Source organism: Talaromyces rugulosus, chromosome IV, assembly GCF_013368755.1.
Source record: "Talaromyces rugulosus chromosome IV, complete sequence".
Classification (NCBI taxonomy): domain Eukaryota; kingdom Fungi; phylum Ascomycota; class Eurotiomycetes; order Eurotiales; family Trichocomaceae; genus Talaromyces; species Talaromyces rugulosus.
This window is the reverse complement of record NC_049564.1, coordinates 2,745,451-2,764,829: the sequence shown is the minus strand read 5'-3', so window position 1 is coordinate 2,764,829 and position 19,379 is coordinate 2,745,451. Positions and strand designations below refer to the sequence as shown.

The 19,379-nt window shown below is 48.5% G+C and overlaps 5 protein-coding genes across 5 annotated transcripts; 3 read left to right on the top strand and 2 right to left on the bottom strand.

Moving 5' to 3' along the window:
• Positions 1–112: 112 nt before the first annotated feature.
• On the bottom strand, positions 113–2,863 carry TRUGW13939_07757 (uncharacterized protein; the record flags this gene model as incomplete). The annotated part of the gene is made up of 2 exons (XM_035490895.1): positions 113–1,069; positions 1,121–2,863. The coding sequence occupies 2 exons, from the start codon at positions 2,861–2,863 to the stop codon at positions 113–115; spliced, it is 2,700 nt and encodes an 899-aa protein (XP_035346788.1).
• A 3,070-nt stretch (positions 2,864–5,933) lies between these two features.
• On the bottom strand, positions 5,934–7,186 carry TRUGW13939_07756 (uncharacterized protein; the record flags this gene model as incomplete). The annotated part of the gene is made up of 3 exons (XM_035490894.1): positions 5,934–6,049; positions 6,109–6,946; positions 7,001–7,186. The coding sequence occupies 3 exons, from the start codon at positions 7,184–7,186 to the stop codon at positions 5,934–5,936; spliced, it is 1,140 nt and encodes a 379-aa protein (XP_035346787.1).
• A 454-nt stretch (positions 7,187–7,640) lies between these two features.
• On the top strand, positions 7,641–11,605 carry TRUGW13939_07755 (uncharacterized protein; the record flags this gene model as incomplete). The annotated part of the gene is made up of 5 exons (XM_035490893.1): positions 7,641–7,879; positions 7,935–8,115; positions 8,164–9,135; positions 9,688–9,969; positions 10,022–11,605. 5 exons carry the CDS (start codon positions 7,641–7,643, stop codon positions 11,603–11,605), a joined length of 3,258 nt encoding a protein of 1,085 aa, XP_035346786.1.
• A 2,074-nt stretch (positions 11,606–13,679) lies between these two features.
• Positions 13,680–15,451, top strand: TRUGW13939_07754 (uncharacterized protein; the record flags this gene model as incomplete). The annotated part of the gene is made up of 4 exons (XM_035490892.1): positions 13,680–13,851; positions 13,903–14,002; positions 14,050–14,574; positions 14,656–15,451. The coding sequence occupies 4 exons, from the start codon at positions 13,680–13,682 to the stop codon at positions 15,449–15,451; spliced, it is 1,593 nt and encodes a 530-aa protein (XP_035346785.1).
• Positions 15,452–16,792: 1,341 nt separating this feature from the next.
• On the top strand, positions 16,793–19,246 carry TRUGW13939_07753 (uncharacterized protein; the record flags this gene model as incomplete). Its single annotated transcript, XM_035490891.1, has 1 exon — positions 16,793–19,246. One exon carries the CDS (start codon positions 16,793–16,795, stop codon positions 19,244–19,246), a length of 2,454 nt encoding a protein of 817 aa, XP_035346784.1.
• Positions 19,247–19,379: the final 133 nt, after the last annotated feature.

The window sequence follows — 19,379 nt, the reverse complement described above, 5'->3', positions numbered from 1 at the left end:
GAAATAAAAAACTCCGTGATAAAGATAATAAAAGTACCAATATCTCATTCATTAGAAACATCTTTTGTCAAACATTAAACGAAAAAATAAAAATAAAAAATAATCTAGGGTATCATGTTGTCGGTGAGACTTTGTCGTCCGGCATTCCGAGCGAAGGAGGAGGAGCATAAGGAGGAGAGATTGGGGGTTTGGAAACATCTTTCATCGTAACGTCGGTCTCGTTCCGCACTTCGTTATTGTTGGGCAGATGCAGTGGTTCTCCATCTGTTGACAATGGCGGCGTGGTGGACTGCAAGTGAGGGGCGGGCTTGCCTGGAGGAGCGAGAGTGCTGTTGTTGACTGAAGGTTGTGGCGGCTTCTCAGTTGTAGGCGTCGTCATGGTTCCTCGACGGCCTAGGTAGTCGCCCAGACTCATCTTTTTCTTTACTGGACTAGGAGCTGTGAGACTGCCGCCTGGTGTTTGAGGTGGTTGCGTATGCGAGTCCGACGGCGATTGGACGGAAGCGTGAGTAGTGGCAGATGGAGGAGGAGGGTTTGTTGCCGGTAGAGCGAAATTATTGGTAGGAAGTTGAACGTGAAGATCACCTATTCGCTTTTTGAGGATAGGGGTGTTGTGGGCAGCCATAGAAGGTAGAAGAGAAGGTAGAGGTGGCTTGCTCATCACATCAGGAGAAGAGAGTCGTTCCGAGGGTCGAGGTTTGGGTGGCGTCACATCACTTCCGGCATCAGTCATTTCAACATCTTCGGTATCTTTCGGTGAATGCGCGGCACCAGAATGCACGTTGTTTGTCTCTGTAACAGTAGGAGAAACTGCAACATCCGCTGTGGTACTTGGCGGCTTGGGTGACCACTGAAATTTAACACTATCCTCATGGCATCGTTTCAACAGTCGTCGGCCAAGGGGGGAGAAATCGACCTTTGTGTGGGTTTGCTGAGATCCATCCACGTAAGACGAACGCGAGCGCACGGAAAATTGCTTGGAGCCTGAAGCTGACGATGTGGACTTGTGACGATATGGCGGTGAATTCGATCGCCGCTCCAACTTGGATTTGGGTTGCCCTGGATGCTTCTGTTCAAGAATATTAGCAAGAGCGATAACAACAGCAAGATAAAAACATACTGAGTTTGTAGGCATCGGCGTCGGCTGGCCAGAATGGCCCGAGGTTGCACTGCCTCGCTTCTTCTTCCGTGGCTCATGCTCCAGCTGTTCGAACTTCTTCTCAACCGCAGCAAGCTTGCGCCTGTCACGTGCAGATAATTCCGAATCAGCCAACGCCCACTCTGGTGGCGGATATGTGGGAGTCAGATCTCGACTGTGAGCTTGACCGCGGGCAGAGCCCGATGTCGAGCGGTTGTCGCCAGTTTCATCATCAATGGCAGCCTCACTACCTGCCCGACTGGTGTTGGACCGAGCAGCACTGGGTGATACTGTTGACTTGGCGGGTTTCGTCTTTTTGCGCTTGCCATTCACTTGTTTGGAGCTCGGGTGGCGACGGCGATCTACAGCGGCCAAGAGGCACGGCTGTGACTGATTGCAAGAACAGCCACCAAAATGAGCAAGCACGTTGCTCATAGCGATAGCTCTAGCCTCTTCTTGATCGTTATCCCCTGATTCCTGTTTACCCAGATTGTTCGAGCCAAACAGTTGCGGATCTAGATACCACATGGCGGTGATTTCAGAACCAGCAGCAATTTCCTGGTTAGCAACAAAACAGAAATGATATTCGATCTCGTTGGTAATCATTGTTTTCATCGTCACGTTGGGGCGACACGAACGGCGAACGTATCGAAGGATGGAGCCTTCCTCGCGAGTGTCGATATAAATAGGAAGCTGGGGGTGGAAGAACACAAAAGGTTGGGGATGTCTGAGCTCTGGCCACTGATTACTTGGATCAAGACAATAGTCGCGCAACTGCCCAACCTTGCCCTTGATTTCGCCAACAATTTGATCCTTGTGAACAGTGCCTCCAGTTTTGACGCCTTTCCACTTTGGCCGAATACCGTCAACCTCGAGATCGTCGTCAAACATGGTTTTAATAGAGAGGTCGGGCCACTGCGAGGAATCTAGAGCGTCGGCGTAAGTAAAAGTATCTTGTGAGGAGCGCCCAGCAGCTGCGCGAGGGAGAGAAGAGGGATCCTTGAGCCACGAGCCCATGTCGGATAACAGCTGCAGGCTGACGACTAGATTGCTGTCCATGTTTACATGGCCTTGGTCATTGTCGTATAGATGGAGGAATTCGGTTGAGTAGAGAGGAATGAGCGGACCGGACGACTTGGTCGGGCTCATCGCCGTGACGGCTGAACCGGACCGCTTCCGTGGTTCTACAGTCAATTTGGGCGGATTCGAGAAGGAAGTCATCGACGCGGATGGCTTGTGGCTAGACTTGGCGCGCTTTGCAAGGTTGGGTTGGTCCCGAGAACTGGAATCACTTCGAACGTGGCCATTGACCTGGTCGTGCTCTTTGACGAGTTTCTTCTTTTGAGCCTTGGCCGCAGGTCGCTTGACCTTTCGGTCGCCGCCGTCGCCCTGCTCTCGTAATCGCCGTTGTCGTTCTGTGGCGCGTTTTCCGTCCATGTAGCGAGGTGAAGGGGAGCAGTCGATGCAGAAATGCACGTCTGGCACCTGTTTTCCATGGTAGTAGCACTCAATGTGCTGCCATGTCTCGCACTTTTCGCAGAAGACAGTGTTCCCGTCATCATCCTCAAAGGCACAGATGCATTTGATGGTGTAGGGCTCTTCTTCTTCATCGGCCGGGACGGGATCCGAAACGGCACTGTTGGGCACCGGGGAGAGCGGAGGGGCGGCGACCGGGAACGGGTCTCCGGTCGAAGGCGTTGTTGCGAGCAAGGAGGTATCTGTCATAATCTGACAGATAGCCCCCTTTCCCTCAACAGGTAGTGACAAACGTTCCTCAGCACCCAGTTTGATGGCTGGCTTCCCCAACGCGCATATCAGCAGTTGTGGGGAGTCGATGGAGACGCACGACAAGCGATGTTTTTCAATAGCCACGTCGATGCTGGGATCCAGGGCGAGGTCACGAGGAGCGAAGGCGCCTCAAGAGGACGAGTTTTTTTTCTTCTTTTTTTTTTCGCTCCTGACTCGACACGGCAAGAGGCGGAAGCGATGGAATGAGTCGTTATCTCACGAGGGAAGAGCGTCGAGGGATGGGAAGTGTAAGCGGAGTGCAAGCGAAACACGAGTTGGACGGGTCGCGATGGTGTGTGTCGATCGAGATCCGAGGGTGGTGATGGTATCGTCAACGAATTCGACGGTCGCAACGGTCGGCAAGAATGGAATCGCGTTCGAATAGCGGGAGAATACGGCAGTCGCTGGATGGCTTGAGGCGCGTGAGGCGAACAGAGGTGAAAAATGGTGAAAAAAGACTCGAGTCTATGGCGATTTCCGGATGGTTGAAAAAGTAGGCGTGGCGGACGCAAAAGGGGGACGTCCAGCGAGGAAGGTGGCAAGGACGAAGAAGAAAAAAAAGAAGAGAAGTGTCCAAAAGGCCTAGATCGGGAGCGTGAAGGAGAAAAAACGAGGCGGGAGGGGAATTTGGGTTGGTAGGGAGGATGGGCAAGGAAGAGAAGAAGAAGAGGGAGGAGAGCGAAGAGGAAGACAGCGAGAGCGTCGGGACTGGCCTGAAGGTCGCGCAGGACCCAGGCGAAGGCAGCGAAAGAGGAAAGGCGCGGTCCCGAGGGGGTTGGCGGCCGGCCGGGCTTCGATTAGCTAGCTGCTGGCACCGCTGTGAGTGCCTGTGAGTGCACGACGGAGGGGGCGAGGGCGAGGGCGAGGGCGATCAACGGGGGGATGCAACAGAAACACAAGATCAGACTGAGAGGGCGCATCCGACCAGGGCAAAACAAGAGTCGCAGGCAAAGCGAGCGGCCAAGTTGCGATCGCAGGATTAGTCACTGGCTTCTTCTCTCGCGAGCCTTGAAATGTTCTGGTCGAAGCGCTCGTGGGCCCGGCTGAAGGGAGGGGGGGGGGATACCAGTAGCGGTTAGCGGGCCCCGCATTCCTGGCCAGTCAGAGGCGCTGCAGAAGGGCCCGCTGGAAATTGGCCAATGATGTCGCATCCTCGCAGTGCTGGCCCTTGGGATCGGCTGTGCTGCTGCCTGAATAGGCCAAGCGCAGTGGACCGCGGACGACAGTCACCGTGGATTCACCAGTCAGCAGCGGCTCAGGGACCCACTCTGTTGCTTTCGCCCAAGGCCCTGCGGCACTAGCCGTTTCCGGCATGGCGCGCTGACCGGCGAGGTGCTGCACGTGCCCTGGCCGACTGTGGGAGGAGCGGTGGTAGGGGAGGGAAATGCAAAGTGATAGGGGAAAATGATAGAGAAGAAGAGAAGACGAAGAAAAGAAAAGAAAAGACGTAAAAAGAAAAAAGAAAAAAGAAGGCGACGATGGGCCAGAAGGAAGGCAGAAAAGAAAAGTGTAAAGCAGAGAATAGAGAAGAAGCAGCTGGCAGAGACTCAAAGAGGGGTGAAGCACGTCCTAGAATCCATTAGCATCTGCAGGGTCATTAGTTGTCGCAGCAAAGGCGTCAATAGTAATAATAGTAATAAAGCGGCGAGAATCCTCTGGCCTGGACAGTCATCATGTGTAGGCTTCCGAGTCAGGGCTGTATCAGACAGATTTGAAATGTCTGTGGATGGAAAGAAAGAAGAAAAAAAGATAGAAGCGCAGAAAGAGAAAAGGGTAGAAATGGGAATTTTTAGGGACAAAAAAGAAGAATAAGAATAAGGAAGGAGAGAAACGCTCGCCAGCGATGCAGCAGCGTGGTGAGTGACGGAGGAGAAAGGGAGTTCAGTTCAGGTATCATGCATGGCGGGCGAGGGGAACAAACGGTTGGCTCAGCAGCCGCCGCTGCAGCACAGCACGACACCGCCCAGGGAGCCAGAGCCAGAGACTCCTTACCAATGCCCGTTTTAGCGAAATACTGCGAGAGTAATATAGTCTCGAGATGACTCATGATTCAAAACGAGCGGGAGCGTGTGTCCATATCGCAACGACATCAGGTCTTGGCCCAGTGTAACAGTGTGTGCTGGCTGGGCTTTGGCTGATCGACAGAGAGCGTCCTTTTTTTTTCTTTCTTTTTTTCTTTCTTGGTAGCCTCGACAATGAGTGATCAAGTCAGAGACAAAGCAGGAGAGTCATGATGAAAAGGGACTTGCATCTCCAGGCAGAAGGGAAAGTCAAGAGCGAGGGAAGACGAGAGGACGAAGCGCACAAAACGCTGGCGACGGCCCGATGGGGCAAGTGGGAAATGGTGTGGGCGACGAGTCATTCCTCGTTTGCTGTCATCTGAGCTGGCACTGCACAGACAGACAGACAGACCGGTAGAAGAGAAGGAAGAAGGTGATAAGCAGCAGGATCAAACACAAGAGCAAGGGCAGAGATGGAAGGAAATAATAGTGTCGTCGTGAGTGCACACAGGAGGAAGGCGCGGTTGCCACCCTGAGCCCTGGGCGGGAGCCAGCGGGACTGCCGTTTGTCGGGCCGGGACCTTAATCGTACTGTACTAGTATATGTAGTGATGTATCCCAGGCTTCCCAGCAGAAGACTGCTTGCCAATCGTTGCCGTCGCAGTCTGTCGTTCTGTGACCACGGGGCTGCCTATTAATTAAGCTATTGGGAATTGGGACACGCGCTCTGTCGATCGATCGCCCGTCCCCACTTTGCCTGGCGTCGCCGGTTACACAGCAGCGTTCATCGTACAATGTCCGGACGAGGCCTGTTACTATTATATTACTATTGTAAATAACTAAAGAAAAAGGAAAAGAAAAAGATTGACTCGTTCCTAATCTACCAACACAAAAATCGAGCCATATCGAGGGGGTATCATCTGTCAACAACATGCTGCTGTTATAGTTAGTATCTATCCATCACCAAACTCCACGTTTGCAAAAACCATCCCTTCCCACACGGAAAATCAGCCTACAATCTCGTCCGTCATGTCCGTCTCGGCAAATTCCAACCACTCGCCCGAAATCGCCTTCTTCCAGAACCGCACCGCTCCATCGTCCCCGGACGAGATCAAGCAGTCCCCTGAGAGAAAGCCAGTCAGTGAATGAATGTTTACAGCAGAAAAGCTTCTCAGAACATACCGGCAAACGAAAACTGCACCTGCCAAACATCCAGGTGCCGGCTGTCGATGCAAGCTACCTCCTTATACTCGTGCTTAAACGGGCTATCTCCGTTAGCCGGCCGATGTGACGAGGGCGTGGGAGCCCGGTTCGCCAGAGCCGTGCCAATGCCCGACTGCACCGTTGCTCGCTGCGAAGGGGACGAGACCGCTACCTGCGATGGCCGATGATAGTTCGCATGCGAGCCCGAGTTGGACAGCGATGTGTAGATTTCAAAAATGCGGACGAATCCGTCTTTGCAGCCGGTCGCAATCAGATCGCAGCCTCGGATAGACCCATTGGCCCATGAGATATCGCGCACCAGGCCACCGTGCCCAGTCAACTCAATTGCGTGGTAGAACCGACGGCTCGCGTCGGTGCGATAGACTTTCACCGAGTTCATCGCTGCCACCACAAGGGACAGATCCTTGCGATCACCCTCTGGCATCAACGGGTGCGTCACGTCAAATGTATCGTGGTAGAACTGAACTCGGAAGCTGCTTTCTTCGCCGCGCTGCGGTGCCGGGCAGACCCGAAACTGGTCCAGCGCTTGCCACTCCCCCAGACCATCTGGCATGACCGGCTCCATCACCATCAGGTAGCCATCTCTCGTAATGAGCGCGAGCCATGTTTCCAAGTCGACGTTGCGGAAATCCAACGACACAAAGGGGACCCGATGAGGCGCTGTCAGTCGGTAGATTGACTTGAATCGCCGCCCGGAGTTAGGAGGCTGCGTCACGTCTTCTTGCCAAATCTTGAGTCGCATATCTTCTCCGACGCTGCCAATGTGCTGCCCAGCAAAAGGGCCGTTCCAAGAGGCCTACATATTAAAGTCTCAGCATTCACCCTCGCCATCGTTGCGGACTCGACTCACATCCCGAATCTCGGCGTCATGCGCGCGCCAGGTGTCGGTTAACTGCCATTCGCCATCTTTCTGGTCCCAAACCTTTAGACGGTGGTCGGACGACGCTGTGACAATGCGATTTCCGTAGAAATTAAACTTGGTGACCGTGACCAAGTCGCGGTGGCCGGCATCAAAATCGCTAAAGCCAATCCTCATCTCGCGAGGCCCAGTCCGTAAGGACCAATTGAACTGCTCGTTCGCTCTGTGTGTACTTTGTTTGCAGTGTACAGAGCGTGTCCTCGATAGTAATAATGCGAAGTGAGCTGGCGCGATGCAACCTAGTCACGGCTCACATGCATGGATTCTTGACTGTGGAGAGAGTGCTCGATCTCAAGCGCGCAACTCGCCCGCAATTCTGCTTTGGGGAAGGCGCTGATCGAGCTTCCGCGATAATACGCAATCCCCACCCCGTGATTGGGCCCCACGGCTACCGCCCCTAGGGCGGTCTGTTTTGGCCGGCAGAATAAATGTAGTCGTTGATGCCAGATCGCCGCGTCGCTCCTCAAGACAAAACAACTGTTCGTCCCTCGCTGCTAGCGTCTACAAATGACTGAACCATAGAGCGCGCTGCCGCACAACTTGAGCTCTCTAAACGAGCTCTCGCTAAACAATGAGCCTCTCCACTAGTCTGTCGCGAACAGAGGCCTGGAGCCTCTTGGCTCTCGCCGGTGTCTCTGTCGCCATTGTCGCAAACTCGTTTCATGGCGATGGAGAGCCACTCATGGTTTCTATCGCCTTTAGTCTGTTCGCATTTTCCGCCACCTACAGCCTTATCCGATGGCTAGGGCCTAGCTTCATAAAGGTCGGCTTGAAGGGGAGGGATATGTCCAAAGTCAAGCGGCCCGAGATGTACGAACCAATTCGGCAATCGCATTGTATAAAGCTAATAGTGTGCTTCTTTTAGACCTGAGACAATGGGTGCAGTGTGTGCAGTCGTTTATTTACTGCTGTTGATTGCCTTTATTCCGTTTCCTTTCTACAAAGATATTGTTGCCGCCACTTCGGGTGGTGGAAACCGAGACGTCGTCCAGGAGGCTCAGCATGTCGAAATGGGACGCTACCTTCATCGCTTTCCGCATAATAAGGTATTTTTTTTTCTCCTGTCACTTCTTGAGCCAAGCTAATTGATGCAGCTGGCATCATACCTGTCAGGACTTCTCTCGCTGCAAGCCATCGTGCTCCTCGGCATTGGAGATGACCTTCTCGATATCAGATGGCGACACAAGGTTCTGATACCAGCATTCGGAGCTTTCCCTATGCTAGTCGTCTACTTTGTCGACTTTGGCGTCACCCAGGTCGTAGTCCCGATGCCGCTGCGATCTTATCTCGGAGAAACTATCAACCTTGGTTGGCTGTACTACGCATATATGGCCGCCGTGGCCATCTTTTGCCCTAATAGCATCAACATGCTGGCAGGGATAAATGGCGTTGAGGTTGCCCAGTCGCTCGTCATTGCCATTCTTCTCTTGATCAATGATTCCTTATACCTGGCACCTTTCACTCCGTATCCACACCCGGCGATGGATTCTCATCTCTTTTCGATCTATTTTCTGCTGCCATTTATTGGAGTATCGTTTGCTCTCCTCTGCCACAACTGGTATCCCTCCAAGGTTTTTGTCGGCGACACATACTGCTACTTTGCTGGCATGGTATTTGTCGTTGTTGGCATCCTGGGGCATTTTAGCAAGACCCTGCTACTTTTGTTCATCCCTCAAATGTTCAACTTCCTCTACTCATGCCCGCAGCTATTTCACATTATTCCTTGCCCACGCCACCGCCTCCCCAAATTCAACGCGGCAACTGGCCTGCTGGATAATTCTGTCACCGAATGGGCGCATCCTCCATCACCTTTGATCAATGTCATACTCAAGATTTTGTATCGGCTACGATTGGTTGGGCTCAAGACAAACTCAAAGGGCGAAATCATCGAGTCAACAAACCTGACCCTTCTCAATCTATGGATCCTCTGGTTTGGCCCGATGAGAGAGGATCGACTGGCCCTGCATATCGTTTTGCTGCAGACAATAGTGGGGCTAATTGCCCTGTTTGTTCGTCACCGGATGGCGCTTCTCATCTTTCCAGCGGACAATCGGAACTTTTTCTCTGTATGATGGACGTCCGACAGGGTTTATAATTTGCATTGTGATTTTCAAATACCCCGTTTTGTTCTAGTTGTATTATTCATTACCTTTCATGTATAGATTATTTGCAATACATATTCTTACACTATAGTACCCATATTATCTTTATTTTCAAGAGGTCGGCGTGATGTCCGGTCGCCCGAGGTTGACACCATCATACTCCGCGATGGTGCAAGTTGATTAATTACCCGAATTGGTATGTGATTTACCGTACGTGCAAGCGTACATGTATTTATTATACATTGTGTCAAGGTAATGTAATGTTTATCTACCTTTTGATAATTTGAGAACATAACGGTCCCTCCAATTCGTGCTCCTAGTGTCGACTCAGACAGGTCCACTGAGGGGCTCGTCATCCTCATGTTTATCTGCTATGGCGCCAGCTGGTGAGTATATTGCAAGCTCTATACCTGCCGAAAGTTGAGATACTGCGGTTTTTTTTCTTTCTCATTCTTCTCAGTCACTCATTTTTTTTCTTTTGGAAAAAAAAACTTACTGAGAATGACTCTTTTACAGAATCCTCCCATTGCAAACGGGACAATACCCGATAATCTGAAAACCAGCGCTCAAGTCCGAGAAACCTTTGTCTCGGACTCGCTAGCAGCAGCAGCAGCGGAAATAGAACCATCAGCCAAAGACAAACCTGCGTTCGAGCTCGAAGACCATCCAGTCGATCATGTGCGCGACATCAAGGTTGGCATTATTGGTGCCGGGCTGGCAGGTATAACAGCAGCGACGCTGCTCCCAGCAAAACTGCCTGGGATAAACCTGACAATCTACGACAAAAACGGCGACGTGGTATGACTCCGCCCTCCCATCTTCTGTGTCGGTACAAAGTTGACATGTATAGGGCGGCACGTGGTTTGAGAATACATATCCCGGTGTCCGTTGCGATGTGCCTGCTCATGTCTATCAATCCAGCTTCGAGGCCAACTCGCAGTGGACCGAGGAATTCGCGCAGGGCCATGAGATTCGCAACTACTGGCAAAACCTCGCCCAGAAGCACGGCGTGTACAAGCATTTGAAAAGTAAACAGAAAGTCCTCAGCGCGGAATGGCTCAACGAGGAGGCGAAATGGAAACTGACCATTGAGGATTTAAACACCGCCAACATATATGAAGAGAAACTAGACTTTATCGTCTCTGCAATCGGCCACTTCAACGCCTGGAAACTCCCAGACTATGAAGGAATCAAGTCGTTCAAAAACCCACTCTTCCACTCCTCGAACTGGAACCACGACATTGACCTAAAAGACAAACGCGTCGCCCTGATTGGAAACGGCGCTTCAGGTCTCCAGGTACTGCCATCAATCCAGCCCATTTCAGGCCACGTCGACCACTACGCACGTAACCGCACCTGGATAGTCGACTCATTCGGCCCTTCTGGCGTGCGCCGGCTCGAACCAAACCTATTCAGCGACGAGCAACTCGAGTCCTTCAAAAACGACCCAAAAACACATCTCGAATACCGTCGCAAAATCGAAGCGGGCTATTTCCGCCAGTTTGGAAATATTTTCAAAGACACACCGGGAAACAAAGGATTGCGCGAGAAGTGGACCGAATTGATGCTTCGTCGCGTAGGGCCCGAATTGGCAGACAAGATTATCCCTGATTTTCCTCCCAATTGCCGTCGACCAACGCCAGGACCGGGGTATTTGGAGGCACTGTCGAAGCCGAATGTTAGCTTTATTCAGACACGCATCCAAAAATTTACTGAGACGGGTATTGTCACGGTAGACGGGACTGAGAGGGAAGTTGATGTGGTGATTTGTTCCACGGGGGCAAACGTTGATTTTGCGCCGGCGTTCCCCATCGTGGCCAACGGTGTGAATTTGCAAGAAGCCTGGAGGCCAGGCGGTTCGTACGGCTACCCTTATATCTATCTGGGTATGGCAGCACCAGGGTTTCCCAATATCAATTGGGTTGGTGGGCCATTATCTGCGGGTTTCAGTGGAACAGTGCCAAACAGTATCGAGAACCAAGTGACCTATATTGCCAAAGTGATTCGCAAACTACGCAGTCAGGGAATCGCCTCTCTGTCGCCTTCGTTCGCTGCAACAAGGGATTTCATCGACTACGCCGACAAGTTTTTCCCCCGGACAGTGTGGACTGGAAACAACGACTCCTCCGACAACAGCAAGAATTGCTCATCCTGGTACAACGCTGGAATCCCTGGTGGACGCGTGGTAGGCTTGTTCCCTGGAAGTGCAGCAGCGTCAAATTATATTCGCCGAGACCCAAGATGGGAAGATTTTGAGTATACGTATACGAATAAAAGTGGCAATCGGTTTGCATGGTTGGGGGATGGGTGGAGGGCGAGGGAGAAGAATGTCGCCGATGATGATGAGGGTGCTGCTGTTAAGTTGACGCCGCATTTGAAGTTACCCGAGGATGTAGATTTGAAGTCGCATTGTGAGGGGTGGTGGGATGTGTAGTTTTGTATGGTTATTACTTACTATCTACAGTATTTCAATTACTTTGGAATAGTAGTATATCAAATGTTTATACGAGGTTAGCTAGATCAAGGATATTTCCAACACAAACATTAAACAGTTGAGAAATCTAACCCACTGTGTTATATCTAAAAAAGCTAATAAACCCAGCTCAAAAAATTGATGATGATGCAATCACCCCTGATAACACGTACATACCTCTTCGCCGCGATATCGGCCAGGCCAAATCAGTACACGGTGAAAATACCCCTCCTCTCGGACATTCTCCGACGTTGAAAGATACCATACATTATTTACCAATAATTACTTATCATGTATATTTACATATAATGGAGTGATTGCGTGCTTTACTGGGAACGTGATGTAAGAGCAAAGAGGGTGGTTGTTTGCAAATTACCGAAATGATACAAAATTTCGTATGTATTTACATGGTCCTGTAAGTTTTCCCGTTTTGGAACGATACTTGCTGTTTCTAGGAATTCCGAGATATGGTGTAATTTAGCATTATGAAATGGGGTTTTTATAGAAAATTAGATTTTATTGGCTGTGTAGAGTATGGAAGATCTTGTAAGGTACATACATATATGTAGCGAATAAATGTATATTTTATGAGAGTTGACTTACTATGCATCCTCACTGCATGTGATGAGGGAATTACTGTCTTGGCTACATAAAGGGAAGATTATTTTGTTTAATAGATAAATCTGAATGTAAAAAGACATTGAACTAATATAAATTGCCCTCGATACAGGTCAATAGTACTTACATGTATGATTCTGGTACACACCATTTGATATACATTAAATACTGTTGCTCCCACCGTTAACCATATATAAACCACATGTAAATGTAATGTCAACTAATAGCATCAATTGATAAATCTACTAAAATTGAAGTGCGCTTTCAATTAAATGTTCCGTGGAGATAATATTTAAAGAAAATAGACCAAGTATGTAGCAGAAATAGGAGCATAATTTGACGAATCACCATAAATATTAGTTATGAAACTTCCTAATTATGAAAGACGGCCATGCACTACATGTATCATTCTTAAATTTTTGTTTTATCCCAAATATATTAATATAGACGAGTTACTGAAATAGCTAAATTAGAGTGGCCGTACTCAAAGGGGATCTTTTAATGGTGGTTTGGAATATTATGTTGACAGCCGCACCAAAAGACCTTTAGTCTCTTGGGCAGTCAATCTATGGTTTATCACAGGCGCCAACATATTTTTTTCTACAAATATCAAGTGTCTGGACATCCATTTAGCTTTTGACACTAAGATTTAGAAATGGCCGTGTAGAAAAAGTGCCAAAATTTATGTGTATCTACTGTGCACTTGCTCATCAATTTATGTTGAATACAGCTAGTAGATATTCTATGACCCTAATGAAACATCTTTTAACGCTGCTTCAGATATCAATTGACGATGCGGCATCTGGGGATAGAACCATGCACTACATCATTATATCCGACTTGTTTATTATTGCATATATGAAAGGATTACGTCAACGTTAAATCTAAAGGTGACCATAAAGTACTCAACGTACTCAACGCTTAGTTGAGATTCTCTTGTCAAGGTTAATTTGACCTTACATGTAAGGTTACATATAAAGTTGAGAGACAAGATTAAGCACACGGGTCGGCTAAATACAAAGCTTTAAAATGCTAATATCATCGGCTATTGATATAATCCCTTCTAACGTCTGCATGTAGAGACTAAATCGTCGATCTCGTCGGCAAAACGCGGGGTAGAAACGAAGCCAATGTATACGAATTTCCTAATGAGGCATCGCGTACGCGCAATCATGCAACTGTAACAACCACTAACCCCCGCAAAATCATTATGGCGGTCAATCACCCTGAGCTCCATTTGGTGAATCTTGTTTAATCTTGTTCATTGCAGACACGCATAGACCATTTTTCTGCCGATGATAGCGGAGGAATGCCGGACAAATCGCATCCTCGTCAATTGCCGATCAGATGTACATAGCTGCGACGGATTGCCCGCCATTCACCATCACAGCGGCAAATAAACAACAAAAAACAAGCAATGAGGCTGTTAAATATTTTCCCTTTAGTGGTGTCTGCCACAGCGGCAGCTGTCGTTCGCGATGTGTCGGCCATCTCAGTCGACAAGGACGTGCCTAGTTCCGCAGGACCTGCATTGCTGGAATCATACATGTCGTATTCTATTGAATTTTGCTACTTCCCAGACTACGCAGGTACGTGAAATTGGAAAAAAAAAATTGCATAAAATGTACCAACATTAGCAGGAAATAAATCCCACCCCAACAACTTCTCTAATCAGTTGCTTGACAATCTTGCCGACATTCAAGGGGTAAAGCCGTACATACGGGTAGGAGGAAATACGCAGTATGACTGATCCAACCCCTATAAAATATTATTGCTGACAGATTTAGGGACTACGCGCTATATAATGCTAGTCTGGAGTATGCTATCAATGGAACCGTGATCCCCAGCAAGTCGGTTGATTATCCTTACATCATCTACATTGGACCGTCCTTTTTCGAGTCCTACGCAACCTGGCCAAAGACCAAATTCTCCCACGGCTTTAATCTGGGTAAGAATGGAAGTGAAGGTTTAGAGACCCTCCTCAATACTGTTCCATTGGCTTGCAAAGCTCTTCAAGACGGAAAGCTGGCGTACTGGGAACTGGGCAATGAACCAGATCTGTTTAAAACGTCTTCGCAGGGCCCCGTCAGACCATCCAATTGGACAGAGCAAGATTACGTCGATGAATGGCTAGCAAAGTCCCGGAAGATTCACGATGCTCTGGCTAAGGCGTGTCCGGAAATGGCAACTGAGAAGAATTACCAATATCTTGCTCCTTCTTTTGCGGGCCTTACGAATAGTCTGGATCCGGTGGCAACTTGGAAAGATGACCTAAATACTGATAAAAATATTGCTTTGAATTCAGTGCATAAGTTAGTACCCTCACCAGGGTTTTCATTTTTTTTTTTCATTTTTTTCATCTTATACAATGATGCTGATTATATTTGAATCAGTTATATCGGCGGAGCAACACAACCTGGTATAACCCTTCAAGGAACTCTGATGAATCACACAGTCACAGTGACAAAAGTTAAATCACTATCAAACCTTTCTCAGGTTCTTGCGGCCGACAACCTTACAACAAATATCCCTTTCATCCTAGGCGAGCACAACTCGCTCTATAATGAAGGTGCTCCAGGGCTCTCCAACGCCTTTGGTGCCGCTATCTGGGGAGTCGACTTCAACCTGTACGCTGCTTCCCAGGGTGTTCGCCGACAACACATGCATCAGGGCAGTGACTATCGATACGCATCCTGGCAGCCGGTCGAAACCGAGAACACCACCCTGGGGACAAAGCCTCCCTATTACGGAAATGTGTTTGTGGCCGCAATGGTGCACGGAGATTCAGATGTACAGATCACAGATCTCCCGCTTTCCAACGAAACAGAATCGGCATATGCGGCCTACGTGGGCGGCAAGCTGGCCCGGATTGCAGTGGTCAACCTCGTCGAGTACAACTATACTGACTCGGACCCAACGGCTCCTCGACCATCAGCATCTTATGACTTTCAGCTTCCGTCCGAGTTTAAATCGGTGTCGGTGCAGCGACTCCTGGCGAACGGAAGCAATGCGCTCTCTGGCATTACTTGGGATGGTTACTCGTACAACTACGAGCTAGAGGGTGGCAAACCGGTTCGCTTGGGAAATGTGACAGTAGGCGAAACAGCTCGTGCTGATAAAAATGGCGTGATTACCATTGATGTACCGTATTCTAGTGCAGTCATGTTGACGGTCGATCATGGGAACTAATCAGTCTCATTCATTCATTACATTGTTGTTTCTCTGAGTGACCCATCACTGAAAACACCAACGGTTTCACCATATGTTAAACTTATATGTAGTGCGTTAAGCTGCACATGATCATGCCGAGGACAAGATTTTGAACTTGACCGGCGCACATATTAAAAACAGTCACATGTAACAAGATAATAAGACAAGTGATTCCTGGAATAGAATCTGTTTAAGAACAGTGCTAGAAGATTATGAAGCTATCAACAGTTAATAAAAATGTATCTTGAGGTCTCTAGATGTCTCTGGCTGCAAATGACGCGAAAAGAATGGTAAATCGATCTTTCCGATGGCTCATAAGGCGGCAGGGGAAATGTTCTTCTAGCTAGGCAGCATAAATGCAGGATTCATCCTGTTTCAAATTATTGAAATTTAAACTGGCATAAAGCAGCATGTGTTTTTTGAGCTCTCAAACTCTCCATCGCTAAAGATCTCGAGGCAGTTGACGTGATGCAATATGCAGGAACAAAACTTGGCACCAGATCACTTCCTAATCGGGAAATATTTTGCCAGCATGATACAAGCGGATGCCGGCCCGTGAGCATTGACTATCGCTCCAGCAGACGACGAACTATCACCGATCAGCAGGCCATAGAATTAATATCGAAAATTAATAGGCCAAGCTTTGGAGACCCCGGTCAAAACGTGGGCTAGCCGGAGCTAGGATATGGCCCATATGGGTGACTATGGCATGTGACTACATAGCGAGTCTACTGTTGACACCTGGAGATCAACATGAGTTCTCCGTATACAATCGCAGTCTTGTTTTCTTTGTTCTTTGAGTATTTATTTATGTCAAATATCCATAACCGAAATGTGCATACAAGACTTAAATAGGATGCTAGGGAGGTTGTGTGCTGTATACATTCCATATAATTGTTTCCTGACTGCGCGCTGAATTGGAACTGATCAAACTTACTGGGTTCCCGTAATTAAACCTACCCAATGAATGTTTTTTGCACTCTACTTATTTGTTTGATGGGCTCATGATGCGAGCGACGTGATGGTATCCAGGCCCTTGCGCGACATCATATGAGATTTTCGCGTCAGTCATCCCTACATTCCACAATACCTTCATACATAGTAACGGCTTTAACTAAAATTATGTCCAAGGCCCAGTTTTATATACGTATATAGACAGTTTGTTTTTCAAAAATAATGCAGCTGTAGATATTTAAAATTGTTCACTGGTTCATGAAAGTTTTATAATATTTTCAGCTAAATGCAAATACAGTATGCCCTGTATATGTGGAAAGCTTCATAAATGAGAAATTGATTTCCACAAGAAGAATTTGACTCACCATGATTCTATTTTTTTGTCTGCTCTATGCGGCGGTAGCTCTCGCACAACAGCCTCCCACACCAACAGATGACACTGTCCTGGGCACAGATTTCTTAGACCACGATAGCCCTATTAGCTCTTACTTTGGCAAAGAGTTCCTGAAGCAAAACATTCCTTATATTGACATACCTGATGCAAATATCGAAGAAGTCTACTACTACCGCTGGTCAACTCTGGTGGATCATTTGCGATACACCACCGCAGGAAGTGGCTACATATTGACAGAGTTCATCCAGCCGGTGGGATACGCTGAAGAGTATAATACAATTGACGCAGCAGCGGGCCATCAGATTGATGAGGCGAGGTGGCTTCGCAGCGGCTTTTACGCTGGCGACTACATCCAGATCTATACGCGAGGACCGGGGAATACAACCCAGTACACAAACTGGATCACCGACGCGGCCTATCGCAGGGCGCATGTTAATGGCGATGTTGAGTTTCTGACTAGCCAACTGGACGGGTTTGTCCGCATGTGGGACGAGTGGGACTTTGTCTTTGACTCTGATGTCGGCCTTTATTACTACACACCTGTTTATGATGCCCAGGAGTACAGCCTGCCAGGCTATGTCGAGGCGGCAGAGACCAGCAACTCTAGTGTTCAACTGCCTGGCCCAAATACATACAGACCAAGCCACAATGCGTACATGGTCGCAAATGCACGTGCCGTTGCAGAGACAGCTAAAATAGCCGGCCACAATACATTGGCGGCCAACTTCACATTGCTGGCAGATACAGTTGAAACAGCCATGTACGAACACCTGTGGAGCGCAGACCAGAATTTCTTCGTCGACGTAATCCGACCTGGTAACCCCAATCTTGCTCAACTTCAGGGACGTGAAGAGGTTGGGTTGTTTCCGTTCCGCTTTGGAATTGGCCTTGAAGAGGAATATTGCGCGCCCTCTTCTCAAGAACTTTTCAATCCAGACGGATTTTATACTGAATATGGTCCAACTACGCTAGAGGTGCGCAGCCAGTACTATGATGCCATCAAACCGAGTTCCTACTGTTGCTACTGGAATGGTCAGTCATGGCCGTTTTCCACTGCACATGTGCTCAAGTCTCTGGCGGCCATGCACCGCTCTGATAGCTGCAGTGTCGTAGCTGAACAGTACTATCAATATCTCAGCATATACGCGACAACCCAGCATAAAGATGGAAAACCATATGTCGCAGAATCCCATTACCCAGATCTCGATTCTTGGAGTGCAGACAGCTTCAACCACTCCGAGCACTATGATCATTCAACCAACAACGACGATGTCATCACTGGTCTGCTGGGTTTGGTTCCACGGCTTGACGGCATTCTGCAAATTTCACCAATAATTCCCTCAAACTGGACGTATTTTGCGCTTGAGAATGCCCCGTACCATGGTCATCTTCTCACTATTCTCTACGATCTTGATGGGACTCGTTACGGTGAAGGATCCGGTCTTCATGTTTTTGTCAATGGCCAAAGGATTCACACAGGCCCTGATCTCCAGGCCGAAGTTCAGTTGCCAGAATCCAATATCGAAGGTGGAAATGGAATCAACGACACCGTCCCCGTTAACATAGCGGCAAATGTTCTCGGGAGTGGAGCATACCCTTTGGCCGATGCAACTTTTACTTTCACACTTGACGATCCGTACAAGTCTATTGACGGATATCTCTTCTACTACTCCGAGCCAGACAATCGCTGGACCAACTATGGGTCGCCAAACGCAAACGATACTCTCAAGATTACTTTCCCGCGCCCACGAACCTTTTCTTCCGTCACACTTGGTATCTACTCTGATGTGGCACGCAATGGAACAGTCGATTGCCCACAGGCCATCGAAATATACGGTTCCGATCAGACCAATGGGTCTGTATTGCTGGCAAAACTCGACCCGTTCGATACCTGCATGCCAAACGAGTTGAACACAATCTTTTTTGACCAAACCGTCGAGAGCAGCTTCATCGCCGTCAACATGTATAATAAGGCAGACTTATTTGTTGGTGTCTGTGAGCTGCAAGTTTGGGTTCCGCCAGACCGCACTACTGGTGTTTATTACGCTGTCGACGCCGTGCTCACATCTGCAGAGGTGGTTTTCAGCCCCACTGAAGCAAATGCAACTGCCAATGGGGCTGTAGTCGGATATTTAGAAGATGGAAATTCCGTTTTGTTCTCTGGAATATATGATCACGGCAAAGGAACCGGGCCAAGAGAAGCACTGCTGTCATACGCGAATTCGGGGGATTCTGCTGCGGTGGCCGAAATCGTGGTGAATAGTTCTCCAGGAGTTGCTAACAATACAGTGAGCCTGCCACCGACTGGAGGTAGTTTCACGACTGTGCCATTGCAGTTGGATTTGCTGCCGGGAAGTAATTTTGTCAACGTTATGGTCCAGAGTGGATATGATGCTGTTGACCTTGAATTTCTACATGTAATATAGATGATGACTGATGGATACGTATTTCAGATAGATTAAATTTTTATTAATTTACGAAATATTCAAAAATTCGCAAAGTAAACGTTGTTCAGGTCAGTTTATTCATATATCTAACTTTCGTAATACTATATACTAT